Below are 21,572 nucleotides of genomic sequence, written 5' to 3'. Positions count from 1 at the left end.
ATAAATGGTTTTTAAGCACTTCAAATGTAATAATTATGATCAGTTTTAAACAACTGTCCCACCGAATCATTGTTAAGCAAGTAGTAGAAATGTAGTAGAAAAATGCTTGGCTTTATTAAATGCTTCTGTTTACCTACCTTGGATGTGACTCTTGGAGTGACATGTAGAAATTACAAACTCCTCATGATCACTTGTGGCGTTTTTGCCACAACACAACAGGGCCGGCTGTCTTTAACCTCTCCCCACACACACACACACATTCATTCCAGCCCGCGCTTCCTTGCTGCAGCAACTATTTAACAAGTTAAACGATGATTGACAGGTGTAAAGTCGCTCCTCTGGCAACATCAGAGAAAACCAGCTTTCAACATCGTTAACTTTAATAAGCAATTGCGCAGTGACTCAGGACCAAAGAGCTGAGGGAGGGAGGGAGGCTATGCGACTTCTGTGGATTAAGGAATAAAAAAAACTACCGCACGTTCTTGCGATGGGACTCTCGCTCATGCGCCCATCGCGATGGCGATGTTTAAACAATATATCGTTAAGGCCTAGTTATATATATATTTCTGTCTCCATCCATGTATCCGTTTATAATGCGCACCATGATTTTACAAGCTGATTTTGGGGGGAAAAAGTGCGCATTATATTCAGAAAATTATGGTACTTGCTCAATGGACAACATAATAAAAATCAATACGACAACTGTACTAATATGTCATTGTAATTTGTAGAGGTGTGCAAAATTTCCAATTCTTAGATTATTCGCGATTCGGCCGTGGAAGATTCGAGGACGATTCACAAACATCCAAATTCCGATTATTGAAATATGCCAAGTAAAGCAGAAGTACGACACACTCAGCGCGCCGCGCGGTCTTCAGTACGCAATTAGGGACGGAGCGAGAGTAGCTAATCATCATGCTTCTCATTACCCGGCCCCTCGGGTAACGCCAATGCTCAACTCACGGCTCTAGCTCAACTCGTGCCACGAGATAAAAAAAAAACCCAACAACATACCTGACTGCTGCCGAAAAGCTGCTACAAGCCACATTATGTTACGGTAGATATCATTTATATAGGACTAGATGCAATATAGCTTCGGTATCGTAACCAGCACATCTACAAAAAACTAGATGCGGGCGTTAGTAACGGCCGCCATCTTAAAGCAGTACACTTCCCTGCAAGGCTGTTGTTGCGAACCTTCCAAGCGAACCTAATTAACTTTTTATCTAAAATACTCCTAAATCGGTAAAATATTGACTTGAATTTATCTTTAAAATAGTTTTAAAACTTTTACATGTTGAAAGTAGACAAAAGAGAAATTATGGAATAACAGGAGCAATTTTAACAACTTTAACGGTTGATTCACAACATTAAATTAATTGAAAGTAGTTTAAAGCTGCTGATATAGAATGGGGACTGGAGTTTTTTATTTACTGTTATTTTTGTATATTTGTTTACTGCTATATGTTAACTTGATACTGAAATAGTAGTTTGGTTTAGCCTGAGAGGATTTTTGAACAATTTTGGAACTAATGTACAAAACAAATTAAAAAAAAAAAAAGAAAAAAAAAAGGAGTGGGGTGCATCAATAATCGTTTTATAATCGAATCGGCGCCTCTGAATCGTAATCGTAATCGAATCGTTAGGTGCCCAAAGATTCCCAGCTCTAGTAATTTGTACCACAAATGACTTACAGCTTGTACAGTACACTTCAAACAGCTTTAGGGTTTCAGGTTTTTTTATTCCCATAGCATTTTTTAATACTTGCACGCACACAGGCACCCCCCACACAAACACACACACATTAAGCTATACTGCTCTTTTGCCAATGAACCGTTTCAGATGGCAGTAATGACACAGAATAAAGCAAGCACATACAGAAAAATAGCTGTGGCCATTAAACGTCACTGTTGGATTATAATTTATGATGAATGCTTTATGATCATAAAAGATCTCAAAGAAATGACTCACACACAGATACAAAATAACGCGACATACATATTGCTAGATGCAGTCCATGCCCAATCCACTCATTAAGTTCAGCCGTTTCGACAAGGCTAGAGCCGTTATCCGACTCTCACGTTCATTTTTATCCGCTGTTAGCGGCTAGCGTTAGCCTGTGGCCTGGCTACCAGTAGAAAGCACTGAAAGCACCCTCTCCTGAAATCGTGAGAACCACGGAGGAAAGTGGGTGAAAGTCCGTCTGGAGGCCACCAAGAGTCAACTTTCTTGTCTTATTAAATTACCGGATTTACCGACATGGTCAAAATTACGTCAGTCATCGTGAAGAATTTCGGTAACGGGAAATTTTCGGTATACCGCCTGGCTCTACGTCATACTTCGGGTTTGGGAAGGGACTATTAATTGAGTAAAAAAATAAATAAAAATCATCCTCGCAGTTACGCGTTAAAAATGACGTGATTGTTTTGACAAACTCGTCTAAAGTTTGTATTCGTGAAATTACACCGAAATCCAAAAACTTTTCAGCTGCCCTTCAATTATAGCACAGCATTTACATTCATTTATTGATATGTTCCCGTCATGAATCGATATATTGAGGGCTGCGGCTCCCGATTATTTTAGTAATCTATTTGTCTATCAACTAGTTAGTTTGAATCATCGAGTAATCGAATTGGGAACATTTAATGCGTTGCAGAATAAATTTTAGGAAATGTAAAACAAAGGCTTGCTAAGATTGCACTTTCAAAAGGGCAATAAATACGAATACAAATAAAATTCCCTAGCGTTTCTTCAAACTATGCAAAATTGCACTTTCATTTAAAATAAATTAAAATACCTGAGCTTGGTCTCAAATGGTATAAAGAAAATGGATAAATGATCTTTGTACGACAAAAGAACAATAGCGTACCGCAAGCAACACGCATCTTTTGCTCATTAATATTCATGACGTTAGCAATTGTGGCTAGGAGGGTCAACCTCCCGTTTGTCCCCAATAATAAATGAATGGAAATAGTGTACGAACGAGATGTTTACTGAGCTAAACCTACAAATTCTGTCCGAAAATGATGTCCTTGGTGCCAAATTCACTGGTAAAGATGTGGAAGAACATACAAATGTTCAATTCAAGAGATAGCTTGAGTGTCGAGGGCTGAAAAAGAGCTGATCCAGTGGTAGCTTTTTATCGACACCTTTTTCTTGTGTGCATTGCCTTACGCCAATGACAATGACATTCTCCTGTTTCAACAAGCTATCCTTTACCACCATATGCCCTGCCTTTCTTATATATTATATCTTGTGGTTGTCTTACGTCTTTGACCGTTCTTGGGGGCAATTTACATTGCTATTTTTGTGTAGCGATCGCAAATGCAATCAGTGACAGCCAATGAACACTTTAAAATTTTTCATTAATTACAAATCTAAATTCTATAATTTATTTACACTTCCCCCTGACTAAAGTTTTTTTTTTTTCTCCTCCAACAGAAAAGGTAACAGTGGCAGTCGGATACCATTTTAATTTTTTTCAGGTCATTCGTTGTCAGACAGAATCAGCAAGGCAAAACGCCACGCTAAAAATAAGTAAAAGTATCAAAATGGCTTACCTCTTCGTCCTCTGTAGGACCATGGCCCCTAACAAAATGTTTACTGCATATAAAAGTGAATGGCTTCACCTTGCTGGCATCAAACTGGTCTTTTGGACGTCCGCAAAAGTTGACCCATTGTTCATTTTTCCCCTTTTTTGGCTTTGGGAAACATACGAAGAAAACATCCTTCATATGTCGTAATATCTAGACTCGTTTATATAAGTTCCATAGCAGCAGTGTTTCTCGGCATGTTCTTTTTTGAAAGATTACCGGAAGAAAACAAGCAGTAATAACATGAGTTGTATGCGAGGGCGTGTCTATGTTGACCCACATCCTGGTTAAGATGGCGACGTCATGGTCTACAAATAGGGTTAAATTCGTGCAGTACGCTATTCTACATAGTTTGAAAAATCACCCGGGAATTTTATTTTGTATTTGCGTTTATTGCTCCTTTGAAAGTGCAATCTTAGCAAGCCTTTGTTTTACATTCTTAAAATTTATTCTGCAACGCATTAAAGGTTCCTAATCAAATTATTCGATTATTCGAACTGATTAATCAATTACTTAAATCAGGGGTTTTCAACCCAGTCCTCAAGGCACACTGTGGGTCCTGGTTTTTGTTCCAGCCGATCCAGCAGAGACAGTTGAACCAATGAGGCTTCTGCTAAAACAAGCCACACCTGACTGCAATCAACTGATTGCACTTGTAAAACACCAGATTGGGGAAAAAGTGTTGTCATCTTGTTTGGTAAGAATGAAATCCTGCACCCACAGTGTGCCTTAGTGGAATAGGTTGGGAACCCCTGACTTAAATAATCGATAGCTGCAGCCCTGCATTTACTGTTACACATTATGGTAATGGTCACATAACTATTAACTAGAGCTGGGAATCTTTGGGCACCTAACGATTCGATTACGATTACGATTCAGATGGTCCGATTCGATTCTAAAACAATTATTGATGCACCCCCCCCCCTGTTTTTTTTTTTTTTTTTTAATATTTTGTACATTTGTTCCAAAATTGTTCAAAAATACTCTCAGGCTAAACCAAACTACTATTTCAGTATCAAGTTAACATATAGCAGTAAACAAATATACAAAAATAACAGTAAATAAAAAACTCCAATCCCCATTCTGTATCAGCAGCTTTAAACTACATTCAACTAATTTAATGTTGTGAATCAACCGTTAAAGTTGTTAAAATTGCTCCCGTTAATCCATAATTTCCCTTTTGTCAACTTTCGACATGTGAAAGTTTTAAAACTATTTTAAAGATAGATTCAAGTCAATATTTTACCGATTTAGGAGTATTTTAGATAAAAAGTTAATTAGGTTCGCTTGGAAGGTTCGCAACAACAGCCTTGCAGGGAAGTGTACTGCTTTAAGATGGCGGCCGTTTACTACGTCTGCATCTAGCTTTTTGTAGATGTGCTGCAAACGCTACCGCTACCGTAGTGCATCTAGTCTTATATAAATGATATCTACCGTAACATTATGTGGATGACGTACTTTTGTAGCAGCTTCAGGTATGTTGTTGTGTTTTTTTATCTCGTGGCATGAGTTGAGCTAGAGCATTACCCGAGGGGCCGGGTAATGAGAAGCATGATGTTTAGCTACTCTCGCTCCGTTGCTCATTGACCGCGCGGCGCGCTGAGTGTGTTGTACTTCCGCTTTACTTGGCATATTTCAATAATCGGAATTTGGATGTTTGTGAATCGTTCTCAAATCTTCCACGGCCGAATCGCGAATAATCTAAGAATCGGAAATTTTGCACACCTCTACTATTAACAAGATCAAAAAAAGGCCAAACAATCTTACCTTGTTGCCATCTTTTGTCTTGCCTTTTTGTGGTGCATTATGGGACAGAAATTCTTAATTAAAAAAAAAACATTGTATGACAGGACCATGAACACAGTTTAAATGTAATGAAAGCTGCATGCTTGGAAACTATATTTTCTTTCTTTTTTTGATTTTTTTTTTTTTTACACAAAATAAGGAACCATTATCGTTTATCATAATTTATGATACTACATACCTGTCAAGTTGTATGGTTTCGGCGTAATTTGCGTGAGAACTGATTTTTAGATGTGTACGCCGTACGGTCAAAATCTGTACGTTTTTCATGCATCACGTTTTTTTCTCCATTCGGATTTTGTCACCGTTTCGGCAACGAGACAATGCACTGAATGTAGCCGTTTGCTTGCAAGAAATGCTTGTTGACTTTAGCGTCAGCTTCTTCAAACACGTGACTGCACTTGCACTTCCGCCACCATTTCGTGACTCGCAGTCGACAAAGTTGGTACAAACGTGATAAAAATATGGATGAACCAGCTCATAAGAAAAGAAAAACTGTTGCCCACGGACGCTATATACCAGAATAGGAGACACAAACTGGTGAATACGCTGGATGGATAAGGATGGATAAAAAAACTCTTTGAAAGGGTAACAGTATTCATTTTGCGTGCCGTGTGGATTGAACTTTGACGTATCGGCATCATGATTCTGCAATCTCAGAAAGCACTTCGAGACAAAGGGTCATAAACAGTGTTATTACTAACGGCGTTATTTTTATCAGTAGTGAGTAAGCTAATTAATTCTCATCTTTGCAAAACCGTTACCGTTACTGAGGATGTAAAGGTGTGCATTACAATGCGTTACTACGCTGGTTGAATGACGTGAGAAAAGTCTGAGAGACACGGAAAGAACAGAGCGGGAGTGATAGGAGGAAAGAGCGTTGTTACGCTGTTGCAAACGCGATGCTAGGCTAGGCGGCTCCAATATTTCCTGTAGCCGACAGCCTACAATCTATGCCCACTTGATGCTACGCTAGCCTTATATCCTTCTATCTATCCTTATAGAACTAGATGCGAAATGACACTCTCCGGCGTTAGTAAACAGCTGCCATCTTAAAGCAGTAGACTTCTCAGAAAGGCTTTGTTGTGGTTAATATATTCCTAGCGAAACTAAGTAACTTTTTAACCAAAAATACTCCTAAATTGGCAAAATCTTGATTTGAATGTATCTTTAAATGATGAAACGGTTTTAAAACTTTCACATGTCGAAAGTAGACAGAAGGGAACTAATGCAAAAGCGGGAGCAATTTTAACAACTTTAACGGTTGTTTCACAACATTAAATTACTTCCAAACATAGCAAAAGTTACTGTTTTTTTAGTTTTTTTAGTTTTTTTTTTTTTTTTTTTTTTTTTTTTTTTTTTTTTTTTTTTTTTTTTGAATGAAAAAAACATGAAAGGTAACACCAGGTACTTTGCCAAGTAACTAATTACGCTTACATTCAGGTAACTGATTTACGAACTCAATTACTTTTCGGGAGAAGTAATTTGTAACTGTAGTAAATTACTTTTTTAAAGTAAGATTAACAACACTGGTCATAAAGATGCAGTCCGCAGAATGAATAGCCATGCTGTGACGAAAGCAGAGATTTTATTCTGCCAATTTGTTGCCGAACACAATTTGCCTGCAACTATTGCTGATTACTTCTCAGAATTAGCAAAAGAAATGTTCCCTGACTCAAACATTGCATTGGTAAGTTAATTTTATCTATTGACCTTTTTAATTTATAATTGGACACTCTAACGAACTACCTTCAACTAGTCAAACTGAATTGCGAGCTGAAGTGCCATGAAGTGCAGCCATCAAAAGACATGATAGAAATTGCCAAAAGTGCTACATACAATTATAACAAAAGTGTTAAATTTTAGTAATTTATGATGTTGCTGAAGATATTGTTCTTTGATTGCACCAGGCTATATGTGACAATATTACCAATAAATTCATATTATTTAAAAAACATTGTTTTATTTTTGTTTCATATTACAAGCTATATAAAACGTTGTAAGGTTAGTCACCAATTTGTAAGAGCATACGTCACTCTTTGTAAGATTGCCAACGGCCTCGGGTTGACAGGTATGATACTGTAATAAGGTGAAAACATCAAAGCTTTTCATTGACACATTACAATAATGACTTTACAGCTCAACATCAGTTAAAAACGTAAAAATCCGGAAAGACAGTCTTTGTGAAATATGTATGACAGCGCTGCAGTTTCTTTGTTTTGCTGGAAGACGGAAGTTTGGTGGATTTTCTTGTAAGAGAAAACACGGGTTCCAAGTATATTGCAGGTGGTGAAAAAGAAAAAAAGGTGACGCTTACCATTGAAATGAAGATGGAAATGATCGAAAAATATGAGCATGGTGATCCGTGAACTGGCTCGACAATACCGCTGTAGAATTTCTACTCTCGACGCTCCTCCTCCTAGCTCCGTTCGCCTGTCTTTATAAGTTAAGGCGCCAATTATTATCCTGGTAACATCGCCAAGGAAACTGCCAGCTTCGTCAGGTTTTTAACCATGTATTCCATCAACTTGTGCAACACAACACGCCTACTGTCCGCCGCAGTTGTTAGCAGCAACAAAACATTAAAAGAGCTAGTAAAATCTTTACAGCACTCTCTCACTGTTACGTCAGACATGTGGTGCATTCAGGTACAGCACGCAAAAAACGTCCGCCAAATTAGAACATGATTAGTTACACTATTACAGGAATTATTACCATAATTTCCCGAATATAAGGCGCACCCGTGTATAACGCACACCCCAAATTTACTTGTAAAATCTAGGGAAAATTATTGTACCTGTGTATAACGCGCACCCTAATTTTAGCACCAATAAATAGAAGAATACAAGAAAACAGCTCGTGTACAGATACAGAAATGTCATTTTACTGACTGGTGAAACACAGCACCAGCATAGCACATTGGTAGTTCAAAACATTACCGTAAACTGACAATATCTACGGTAATAATTACTGGTGCATGATAATTATTCGTCCGATAATTATCGGTCCGATAATAGGAATTATGACGTCATCCCGATAAATCCAATAACATTATTAATAGGACCAATAATATGTACTGTGCTGGCACATGAGCATGGGAAAGCAGTTGACCATATGCGGGGCATTGCTCCCACCTGCTGGTCAGAATAATTGGCTGCATCTATTTTTTTTGTTACAGTAGTTTGGTTCACTTTACAAGCTCATTCACATACACATTGCGTTGTCTAGCGGTAGCTTTGACAATCGTGAATGCTTTCTGTTACGTTTCTGCCTCGGAAATATATGTAAGTATTTTATGTCTACTATATCATATGGATGTGCAACATATGTTTACTTCTGTGGTGAAGGGTCATATGTACAGAATTTAATAAGTTGTTGTGTTATAGAAGCCCGGCAATGCTTTAGTAGCTCAAGGTAGTGTGCTATGCTATACATATAATAGTTGTGTATATAAGTTAGGGATGTCCCGATCCAGGTTTTTGCACTTCCGATCCGATACCAATATTGTTTTGCACTTCCGATCCGATACCGATACTGGCCGATACCGATACCGGCCTATCTGAGCATGTATTAAAGTTTGAAGTTATTTAGCCTCTTACTTAGTTGTCAGACTCATGTTGAAAAGGGTTTTAGTCCTCTTGATAACAACTAGCCAGCTGAATTAGGTGAGTTTGAATAACACACAACGGTTGGTAACAAGAAACTGACCTGTTTATTCAGTGACAAACACAAAACATTATAAATAACTAACTGAAATGGCATAGTCAGTCAGTAAAACGTGCAAATATTGTAAACTGTCTTATAAAAGCAAAACACACAAACAACCTCAGTGGAAAATTCCACTAACCCACCAAGCTATTAGATGCTTTTAATGTTTCGTGCATTACTTACAATAATTGTATAAAAAAACCTCTCAGGTTTAAATAAACGACTATTTCAGTATCAAGTTAACATTTTAAAACAGTAATTAAAATACTCAAGTCCCCATTCTGTATCAGCTTTAAACTACATTCAATTCATTTAATTTTGCGAATCAACTGTTAACGTTGTTAAAATTGCTCCCGTTATTCCATAATTTCCCTTTTGTCTACTTTCAACATGTGAAGGTTTTAAAACTGTTTTGAAGATAGATTCAAGTCAAGATTTTGCCGATTTAGGAGTATTTTAGATAAAAAGTTAATTAGGTTCGCTTGGAAGGTTCACAACAGCCTACTAGGGAGTAGGGATGGGAATTGATAGGATTTTTCCGATTCCGATTCCATTATCGATATTGCTTAACGATTCGATTCTTTATCGATTCTCTTATCGATTTTAATTTGGGGAAAAAGAAGAACAAACGTTTTGATTGGCATCGAGTTTGTTCAATCAGAAGTCACAACCTTACAAACTCACAATGAGGTCACAAGAGGCCCAAAGCCTCAATATAAACTGTGGCAATAAGTGGCAAATGCACAAGAATGTGTAACATTTTACTGAAACATTTTTCTGATTTGAAATAAAAAATATTGGTATATATTGGCATATAGGCCGTTGGCAATATGTGTTAAACTAGCAGGGGTCCCCAAACTTTTTCCTGTGAGGGCCACATAACTTTTCTCTTCTCTGATGAGGGGCCGGGGTCAGTTTGTAACAGAAAAAGTGTGACAATTGCAGGCGTGCCGAAATGTAAAAATTTTTTGTTTTTCAGAAAGCCACAATCAAATAACCCTTTCTGGATTCTTCACGGAACAAAAGTAAATAAAATAATAATAATAATGTAGTATAATATAATGATAACACTATTAATTAAATAGATAATAACCCTCTCTGGGTTCTTCACAGAAAAAAGCCAGGAAATAAATAACACTATTGAATTTAAAAAAAAAAATCTAAATGCTCTCTGGTATTGTTCAGGGGAGGAGGGCCGTATACGGCCCGCGGGCCGTAGTATGGGGACCCCTTCTGTTATGCATTTGTCCAAGACCTAATCATTTTAACAAGACATCTGTTGTGCATTGTGGAAACTGTAAAGTAATGTAAATTGTTGTCATTCTTGCAGGAACAGAAAAGTGGTGAACTACTCGCAATTTAACGAGTCTGATGATGCAGGTAAGTTTAAAATTTTTTAGTCCTTTACTATTAATACTAGAAGTCAATATGGAAGTTTTTCACCATCATGTGACTTGTGACGTGTTTCCGGCCCAACGTGAACCGCCTGCCATTTTGGACATAGTGACATAATTGACGTGAATCTCACATGGAAAGAAAGAAATGGAAATTATCATGTCAGAAAATTTACACCGATTAATACATTCATTGGGAATGGTATCTTGACAAGATTGTTGGGTTCAACAAATCCTTATTTGTTGCCTCAAACGATTTTTAAAGTGCATATGACAGCAGAAAGCATGCTTATTTCATATTTGCCGCGGTATTTTATGCTCCTGATTGAAATGGACCACTTGGATGTGTGTGGAAGTGATAATTTTGATATATTCAGTTTTTTGAATCCCGCGCCATGAAAATGAGCGACTTCCTAGATTGACAAGGATTCCGAATGTGATGTCAGCGTGATACTCATCTTCAGTATACATCTAATACTACAGTATGCAGAACGACTGCGTATTTAGTTGATTTTGCGGATTAATTCGTTTATTTTTCGCATCACGCCAGCCAAATGTGCTGGGAAAAAAATGTGCTGCACCAGGAAAGGAGTATGAGTCTTTTTGGGTTTCAAAAAGTTCCAGGTGACCCAGAGATTGGCGTAAACAATTCTGACAGCTATGGGACCATTGGACTTATGAGGAAGTGAGTAAACATCGTGTTTTGTATTATGTCAAACTCTGGGATCATGGCACACATTTTAATAAGGAAGTGGCTTGCATTTTGTGGCCGGCGATCGGCGGCTTGTCGACACCCCCTGGTCCTCTTTGCGTGCCCACCGAGAATGCGCTTTCCTCGGCTTCACAGGAGCAGCTCTGTGCTCCGATGTCGGCCGAGAATGGGCTATTTTCGGGGTGCTCATTCCCGGCGACGAGCACTGCCAGCCTGCCGTGGCCCCAGTTGGACGCCGAGCTGTATTTTGCTCGCCCGGTCCTCTTCACGTGCGCGCCGAGAATGCGCTTTCCTCAGCTTGATGAGGTGCCCTGGCAGCCCGCAGTGGCCCTAGTACAACGATGGGTTGGCTGACCCGGCCCGATTGGTCCTTCTCGCGTGCCCACCGAGAATGCGCTTTCCTCGGCTTGGCTGCCCGCAGCTCTGTGCTCCGGATGTTGGCCGTTTTTTTCCACCGAGAATGGGCTATTTTCGGCGTTTATTCCTGGCAATAAGCACTGCCAGTTGTTTACGTTCTTTCCTCCGTCTCGGAAGCCGGGGCGGGCAGGGAAATGACCGAGGCCGGTGGCATAAAATATAATTCGGGAGGTGCAAGAAGTGGACAGTTTTGACCATTATGGAGTTATTTTGCCATGTCGTACTGAATAAATGCATTTTTAAAATTTCAAATTCCATTTAGCACAAGACTGTTATTTGTAGAGGTGTTCAAAATTTCCGATTCTTAGATTATTCGTGATTCAGCCGTGTAAGATTCGAGAATGATTCACATACATCTAAATTACCATTATTGAATTATACCTGGTAAAGCAGAACTAAAACACAGTCCGCGCGGTCTTCGGGACGCAATGAGGAACGGACCGAGAGTAAATATCATGTTCAACTCATGCCGCTAGATTAAAAAAAAAAAAAAAACCTTACTGCGTCCGACAGCTGCTTTAAACTACTTCCAGTTGCTAGTTGCTACAAACATACGGCCACGTACGGCTATGGTAGATATCACAAATATGTAGAAGTAGATGCAAAATGACAGACGACGGCAGAGTTAGAACATGTAAAGAGAACTAGATGCGAATGACAGACTTGCTGTTTAGTAGTTGCCGCATTGTAAACAGCCGCCATCTTAAAGCAATAGAATTCTCTCGACGGCTATGTTGTAGCGAACCTAATTAACTTTTTATCTAAAATACTCCTCAATCGGCAAAATCTTGACTTGAATATCTTTAAATGATGAAAGTTTTAAAACTGACATGTCGAAAGTAGACAGAAGGGAAGTTATGGAATAACGGGAGCAATTTTAACAACTTTTAACGGTTGATTCACATCATTAAATTATTCAATGTAGTTTAATGGTACTGTTAATGTACAAAACATTAAAAGCCGGGGGGGGGGACACCAACAATCGATTTAAAATCGAATCGGAGCCTCTGAATCGTAATCGAATCTTTAGGTGCCCAAAGATTCCCACCTGTAGTTATTTGTCATGACCATACCATTTATTTAGCAATTTGGGACAAATATTTCGATAAAAAGAATATCCTGTAACAATATTGGAGTAGAGAGATTGAAAGAATGACATTTTGCTGCTCTTTGTCGCATTTTCCTAGTTATGAATAATTCCCCCTCAATGGGCTGAAGTCTAAATCCGATGAAACCATTCTCCTACCGACGTCATCCTCCTGTTGGGGACGCTAGAGCCCTATAATCAGGGGTGCGCATAAGTGGTCCGCATGCGCGCATGCGTACCGGACATAGACAAACGCGCTGGCCCTCAACGGCGGTAATTTTTCCGCTGCGATTTATCGCCTTGCGTGCGCGTGCGTGCGTGCGTGCGGCAGACGTGCTGTTAAAAGTTCGGATTCCTCGTTACCAACTGCGCAAAATGCATCTTCGTTCCAAGTCCAGCAAAAAGTAGCGCCGGAGCCAATCGTTCCCATTATATCCTGTTGTTCAACGTATACCGGCCCCATCAGTGCTCCGGAGTGAGTGTGGACAATCTACAGCGCGCCGGTGTCGTTGACGTGTGGGCGCTCCCGTCAGGAGTGACATTTCACGCGGGTGGCTGTTTTTCGGCACAACGCCGGATTTTTACAACGAAGTCCGCCAAAACATTGTTACCGACTAGGCTGCTACGAACAACCTCGCTTTGACAATAAACAGCTGAATGAAATTAAGAGCGCTGTGTCATATGCTGGTGTTGTGTAGTAATGAGCAGACGTGACTTCAACGGCGCTTGTTAACTTTTTTAATGCGCGCACACACTAGATATCATGAAATGGCACACTAGATGTGCTACATCCCATGCCATTGGCTACGTGAGCACAGAGTGATTGTGGGTTACGTAGTCCATATACTACATTGATGAATTCTAAACTGTCATGACTGAATGGAAGTTAAGAAGGCCAAATCATTCCATACCAGTGACTACAGATAATGTTGCAAATATTGTTAATTCAGAACGTGACACAGATGGATTCGGACCACAAATAGGATGTCTTGCTCATGTAGTAAACCTAGCTGCTAAGAAAGCTGTAGCAATCAACAGTGTGCCTTGCCTCACTTTACAAACAGTAAAGATTGTTCTCAGCACTTTTGTACAAACATTTTTCAGATCAGTAAGAAGTAAGCACATACAGTAAATATTATGCACTAAAATGCATGTTTATATGATGGCAATTTAATTTTTGCTCACTAGCAAAAAAAAAAAAAAAAAACGAAACAAAAATATAATTGTTATTTTTTTTTTACAGAGCATTAAATGTATTGAATCGGATCGAAAATCGTGACCCCCGTATCAAAAATCGTACCGAACCGTGACGTAACTGTATCGTTGCATCCCTATGGAACTCCATTGTAGAAGCTATGACGGGGAAAAGTTTTCATTTGCCTAAATGCTTAAGTTATTAAGTGCAATTTTTTTTTCTCTTTTTTTTTAAACACATTGTATTTATTCTGTGGTGCTGTGCGGTATCAATATTGTTGTTTTTTTTTACTTAAGAGGCATGGTCTATTGTTTTTAGTTGTGATTTCTTAAAAAGTATTTTTGAATTTATCTATTAATGTATACTGTATTCTCACTGTGTTATTGTAAATTGGTTAAAAAAAAATTGGGGGGGGCGCAATAATATCGCATATCGCAATAATTTATGAGAATAATTATCGCACACTAATATTTGTTATCGCGACAGGCCTAGCTGACCACTGTATTTGCAGCGGACACGAGAAAATCACTTCTCAAAATGTCAAAGAGGCAGGCCCCACTGAGTAATTATTTCCGTGTTCCCCCACCCCCGTCAAAAGACAGACAGACAGACGACAGCGACATCACCGGAGCTACCGAAAAAAAGGACTTTTGCTGAAAAGTGGCTGCAGGAGGTACCATGGCTAGAAGCAAATGATGCTCGCACGGAAATGTGGTGCAACATTTGCTGTGAGAATCCCAATGTCGCTAATAAGAGCAGCGCATTTTATGTAGGGTCAAATAATTTTAGCCATCCAAACTTTGAAAAGCATGAAAAAAACAGAGCATGTGGCAATTAATCAAACTATCGATGTCAGACAGGACCCCACTCGCCCTATGGACAAGTGGCGGAATAAAGTTATTGTAGAACAGCGCCATGGGCTGACAAACGTGTTTTTGCTCGCATTTCACAAAGCTAAACATGCACGTTCAATGAGCTCTTATGAGGAGGACATCCCACCTTTACAAAGGCTTGGCGTTAATGTGAGAGCCGCATATGAATGCCCTTTATTTTGAATTAGTGCTTTTATGTTTATTTCTTTACATTTCACTTCAAAGTAATGGCAATTTTGTTGTGCCAGTTGATGTTAATCAAGCGTTAATTGTTTATATAATTAATTAAAGGTAATTGGCTCTAATTAAAGCTTGTCATAATTTTATCGCATGAGGCGGGTCGGCTCTCAAGCTCAATGAGGACCAAGTCACATCTCCAGGTCCTCCTCTGAGAACCTGGGCAAAAAAAATATGTGCACCCCTGCCTATAATGTTAGGCGTGGCTAAACCGCAGATTAAAAGACAAATTTCTCGTCATCTGCGCTTTACCATATTGTTGTATATAGTCGAATTGTCTTATAATGTGATTCAAATTCACATAATATTGCTATTTAAGACTTTTTTTTTTTTTTTTTAATCTTGTCGTATGCACTTTAAGGTAGAATGTTTTGTATTTTTTTGGATAAGGAATATGCCAGGTTATAGACAATGAACCTTTTTCAACACACAAATTTAAGGTAAATAATACTCTTATGATTAAAGATGTCCCGATCGATCGGGATGCCGATCATGTCATTTTCAAAGTATTGGAATCGGCAAAAAAATATCGAACATGCTTTTTTAAAAAAAAAATATATATATATTTTTTATTAAAGCGACAGACAAAATGTCTTACACTCATCGAGAATAGTTTTGACTTAAAGTAGGGCTATCAAATTTATTGCGTTAACTGCGGTAATTTTTTTTTTAAATTAATCACATTAATTAACGCATGCGCTGCACGACCCACTCATGCATTGTCGCGTTCAATCTATAAAGGCGCCATTTTACCTATATACAGTGGGGAGAACAAGTATTTGATACACTGCCAATGGGTTTTCCCATTGGCAGTGTATCAAATACTTGTTCTCCCCAATGTATAGAGCTAAAAGGCAGCGTATAATGAGTACAGAGAATTTTGACAGCCTTTGGAGCCTTTTTTTAAAATTTGGCTATAACCTTACAATCCCTCTCTCAGCAATTAAAAATATCGCGGGAGGCAATGTGGGGAAGAAAGGCAGTAGCGGATCATTTTCTTTCCCAACGCAGAGAAGATATATCAATTGGTGCCCCTACGCACAGTCATTGTTGCACTTCCCATCATGCATTTGGGCAGAACAGTTAAATGGCTGCAGTATCATTTACTGAAAGCTCAACAAATACACTAGATGGCAATATTTAGTCACAATATACAAAGTCACATTTATCCTTTAAGAATTACAAGTCTTTCTATCCGTGGATCCCTCTCACAGAATGTTAATAATGTAAATGTCATCTTGACGATTTATTGTCATAATAAACAAATATAGTACTTATGTACTGTATGTTGAATGTATATATTCGTCCAAGTTTTATTCATTTTTTTCTTAATGCATTGCCAAAATGTATATGATTGGGAAAAATGATCGGGAATGATTGGAATTGAATCGGGAGCAAAAAAAAAAAAAAAAAAAAAAAAAAAGCAATCGGATCAGGAAATATCGGGATCGGCAGATACTCAAACTAAAACGATCGGGATCGGAACGGGAGCAAAAAAACATGATCAGAACAACCCTACTTATGATTATTAAATATGATAGTTGCACGATTGTTAACTCTCACCTTGATTTGTATGGTACAGCCACGGCTTGAACTTTGCCATTTCTGTCCATGTTTGGTCTGAGCTAGATTCTGTTTGCTTTTTTGCTTATATGAGACTTCTCCTACCCTGGACTGTGCGCCTTCCTGATCTGCGTCTCCAGATGGAATCTTGACTTATTCAGTTTTTCAAAACGTTATCTCAACATTAAAATACGTTTGCCATAACTAAAGATACACGATAATATCAGTTACCGATAATTATTGGCCGATAATGGCAATTATGACGTCACACAGATAAACTAGATTAAAAAAAATTCAACCGATAATGCAATCCGATAATTATATACTTGATTTAGCCTCCAAATGTGCGCAACCGAAGAATTCAGCACCGCCGCCTCCTCAACCCCTCCCCTCTCTGAAGCCCCTGAGGGAGGAGGTGTTGAGGAGGCGGAGTTACACAACAGAAGCAGTTTGAGATAATGATAGCTGTCACTGGCGTGGCTGGATTTATTCTTGTGTTATTTAAAAAAAAAAAAAAAAAAAGACTCGCCATCTGCAAAACATGCACTGCAAGTTTCACGAGGCGGAAAAAAAAGCGTCCTCATTCAGCCCAAAGCGGGTGGTAAACTCCATTTAATGCTAAACACGGCACGAAACCTATAGACCTTACCCACGTGACGTCACAACTCCGCTCTCCTGAATGGTACCGCCCAATTGTCCGTCAAAACATAGTGTTAACCTGTTACGGCTACGTACATTCCTCCTATTTGCGGCGTGTTTTTCTGCTCCTTAACATTAATAATCAAAATGGTGAAGGCGTGTGTGGCTGTTGGTTGCACTAACAGAGAAGATGGAAGGAGAGACTTGAAGTTTTACCGTATTCCGAGGGATCCAAAGAGGAGAGCGAAATGGACGGCTGCAATTCGACGTGAAAACTGGGCACCAAAAAATCACCACAGACTATGTAGTAGTCATTTTATATCCGGTAAGATGCATTTAAGATATACTTAGAGGGTTTTGGGCTGACAAATAACCACAATTAAGATCATTGCTAGGCTAATCGCCGACAACATACACGTATGTATGTAGTGAGAGTGCTATCGCTAAACCATATAAACATTAAAAGCCTTAACTCCATTGACAAACGACATGAAATACATTAGGCTTGACAGTGGATGTTAGCAGTAACAAAAGATTTTGAATTGAAAATTTCGTAACTCACCTTTCCAAGCACAAGATAGATTCCTGCTGAATTTTCGTGGACGAGGACCTGTTTCACCCAACCTGCAACGAAGTATTTATAAGCCTCCAAGCTCTTGAAGTTTTTCAAATTTTCGTGAGAATAGGCTGATTTTGTGTGGACAAGATAATTGTAAATATCAGCGTAGCAGATGTCAGGCAGACAGGGCGAAGACAGTGGGTCGAAAAACATCGATTTGGGCATCAAATATGGATCTGGCGACTGTATAGAACGAAGCTTTTCCACATAACGCCGTTTATGCAACACATCCAGTGAGTTTACGGCATCAGAAAGCACCGGGTCTTCCATGAAATGCATTTTAAATTCCTCGATCAATTGAAACCAATGCTAATACAGAGACAAAATGACGGACAAATGGGCGGAACCATACAGCGAGCACGTGGTTTTGTGACGTCTGTGGGTAGGGTCTATAGTCAACAAGTAGCCGTCTTCCGACGGAGCCCGCCGCTCTGGCCAGTCCTTGCAGGCCGCCGGGCGGGGCACGTTTCTCGAGCGTTCCCCCAAGGCGCGCGCCTCCATCCGGAGCAAAACCAGGGCCCGAATAGGCCGCTGCGAGCCAGCCGGAGCGGGCGGATATCCATTTAGAACAGGGGTGGGCAAACTATTCCACAAAGGGCCGCAGTGGGTGCGGGTTTTTGTTGCAACCCATTAAGAGGACACCTTTTCACCAATCTGAAGTGCAATCAGTCGATTGCAGTCGGGTGCTTCTCATTTCTACTGAAACCGCATTGGTTAAACTATCTGTGCTGAGTCAGTTGGAACAAAAACCAGGACCCACTGCGGCCCTCGAGGACCGGTTTGCCCACCCCTGATTTAGAATGTAGCTGCCGTGGCCACGCCAGTTCCACTCAACGAGCCAGACCAAGGCGCGGGTGCCAATTTGGCGGCCGGACGGACTGAAGGGCACAGGTTGGAGGAGATTTTTTTTACACAAGGATAAATCCAGCCAAGCTGCCGTTATTTTCGGCTTAACAAAACTAAGGCACATGCACGGGGATCCGAGCTCAAACTCCAGCCTAATAGTACTGCCGTGTATCAGCTGAGCTGCCGTAAAGCAAGTGTCGTGAGTCCAACAAATGTAAACAAAGCGCTGTACAACGGAAACATGATATCTCTCTCTTTTGAGTTAATCATTTTCACAGTGTGCAGCAAAGCATATAACATTAGCAATCACTTTTCACATTATTTAACTTTTTGTCTGCTCAGTCACAGTAGATAATCAAAACTTATTGGCACTCATTAACACTTCTCAATTTAAAAATTGCTTTCAAATAATGTTTTGAACCATACCTATTCTTGAATAAAGAACATTTCTGACAAACAAGTTTTTTTTAAGGATGAAGTATAATAATTTATTGCTTAAAATAAGGCTGTTAAGCTTATTTTCAGCTAGCTATGTTTCTTGCAAGAAATCTGAGTGAAATACACTTGAAGCGCCGGCAGATAATTTCACTTATTTCCAATAGATTTACACTTAAAATTGACTAGTTTTAAGGAGGTGTGTTTTTGCAGTATAGTAATGTTATATTTTAGGAATGGCTTACTTTCAAAGGCATTTTTGTGCAACTTAGGTATATAATCTGTAAGTAATTGTTGCCAAAAGTTTACCATTACACAATGTCAGACAATCTGTCATTATTTAGATGTTGAATTTACTAGTTGTTCACATTTGATGTTGAAAAAAAGAGCAATAAATTATAATTTTGCACATTAATATTTTCTCTTGTGTATACTTTAAAATTTTACATACATCTTTTAATAGAATTATCGGCTTAACATTATCGAATCGGTTGGAATGAGGAGGAAATTATCGGTATCGGTTGAAAAATGCATTATCGTGCATCACTAGCCATAACCATTTGTTTATTTCTACTCCCCGGAACGTGAGCGCTACTACCTTCGGAATTGAAGGGCACCTGGGAGCGTAAGCATCACGTTCCGAAATATTTAATTCGCCTCAGACGCTAATTAAATATTTCGGAGCGTGACTGTTTAGATCACCACAACAATAATGGTCATTTTGTAAGCAGACCCTCGTTCTCAGAAACTTGTCTCTATCCAAAATACTGTACTTTGAAATACTCACCTGAAATGACACCAAGTGACGTCAGCGCCGAACAAATGCTTTGCTAGGACGCGACGATTCGGGTCAAAGACACTCAATAAAGAACTTTGTAAACGTTACGTCAATGTGAATATTGTCGTTTTCACAGGCTTAAACCATAAGTATATTCATTAACTTCAAATGCATTTCTGTTGATTTTTCTTCCAATATCTATCTCCCCGCCGACGACAGACATACTCAAGTGCCTGATGTGCTTTTCAAAATAAAGCCGGTAAAGGAACAATTTGTGTATGACGAGCTATTTCAGACGACTCATGGCAAATAGTGCGTAAAAAATTTAGCTTTTATATATATTCATTCAGAGGTCATGTTAAACTGTAAAAATTAGAATGGATCTTTAAAAAAACAAAAAACAAACTCATTTTCAAGGCTTAGCGGCTTTTATTTTAGTATATCAGTGCGGCACGATATTTTATATGTAGGGGAAACCCTGAAACGGACACATTGGAAATAAGTGGGGGGGGGGGGGGGGGGTTGCACAATGAAAGTGCTATGGCAGCATGTAAACATTATTCTATCAAACCCAACAATTTTTTGGTACTTAAAATACAGTAGTTTATCTAAAAATCGTGTGCACGGACACAAACGTTTCCTAGCCTCTTGTGTGTTTTCTGCCACATGTACAGTGTATGTGATTTGTTGAGATTAGAACACATGTTGTTTCTCCGTAGATGAGGAGTATGGTGACGCAAAACCCAAAAAGGTGCGCACAGCACCCCGTGAGCAGAAGCCGAAGCGCTCAAAGAATTCACAGGATGAAAGGTAAGTACCTGTTGGGGCTTGTTAAAGTATTTTTGTGGGATACTTTAGGACAGGGACTCTCAATATTAAATTTATGGCTCCACAAAAAAACCTAGCATCCTAATTGTAGTATGGCTGTATGTGGTGTGACATCAGCAGACAGTCCTGCTCACCATTGTTGTCATCCATAAATTCTGAATTTGAGGGAAAGGGAAGTTAGGGGATCCCTGCTGAAACTGCTGCCCACACGAACAGACTCCGGATAAACAGTTGGGGAAAAAAAATCTTATTTCCTTTGTTTAAATACTTTGGACCAATTAAAAATCTTGATTCTTTAAATTTGTACATTTCTACTTGCTTCAAAGGATGATGTAGTCTTTAAAAAAAATTTCCCCCCCTTCTTCTCGGACGGATTGGTTCCGTTAGTGTCTTCTCGCTCTCTGGCTGTGGATCGAATCCACATCAATTATACTCAATGTTTGTTGTTACTCGACATGTACCGAAAGAAAAATTCTTGGCCTAAACTGAGTATTGAAAACACTTGGCCGAAAACCAAAAGACCGAATAATGCACATGTACAGTGGAGCAAGTAAGCAGTGTTTCCCACAGGATTTTAGGAGACTGTGGTGGGAGGGTCTCTGACCATAGGATTTTTTGAAACTGTGGTGGTGGGCTGCATCGGCGTCGGACAGCCACACCATGTCGTGCCACGGCGAATTTTTATTTATTTTTTCATTATTTCTTCCCCCAAGAAGAACCATAACAAAGATATATTTGAAATATTTCATTAGCTAGGCTAATGTTATAGCTCTCAGCTACGGTACATGTATGTAAAATGCGTTGCTGATTACAGCTACGTTACCCTATGTAATAATGCAACTTTTT

The 21,572-nt window shown here is 39.2% G+C and overlaps 1 protein-coding gene across 1 annotated transcript in view; it reads left to right on the top strand.

Annotated features, from left to right (window-relative positions):
* Positions 1-21,572, top strand: part of nucks1a (nuclear casein kinase and cyclin-dependent kinase substrate 1a) — an 84,151-nt gene that overhangs the window by 17,042 nt on the left and 45,537 nt on the right. Inside the window, exons 2-3 of the mRNA XM_057846948.1 lie at positions 10,435-10,484; positions 20,618-20,708. Of these exons, the coding sequence (XP_057702931.1) occupies positions 10,435-10,484; positions 20,618-20,708 (141 nt within the window). The remainder of the gene's footprint in view (positions 1-10,434; positions 10,485-20,617; positions 20,709-21,572) is intronic.

The sequence above is a fragment of the Corythoichthys intestinalis genome, chromosome 9, assembly GCF_030265065.1.
Source record: "Corythoichthys intestinalis isolate RoL2023-P3 chromosome 9, ASM3026506v1, whole genome shotgun sequence".
In the NCBI taxonomy this organism is placed as follows: Eukaryota; Metazoa; Chordata; class Actinopteri; order Syngnathiformes; family Syngnathidae; genus Corythoichthys; species Corythoichthys intestinalis.
The sequence above is the reverse complement of the archived record's forward strand: the minus strand, read 5'-3'. Positions and strand labels throughout refer to the sequence as shown.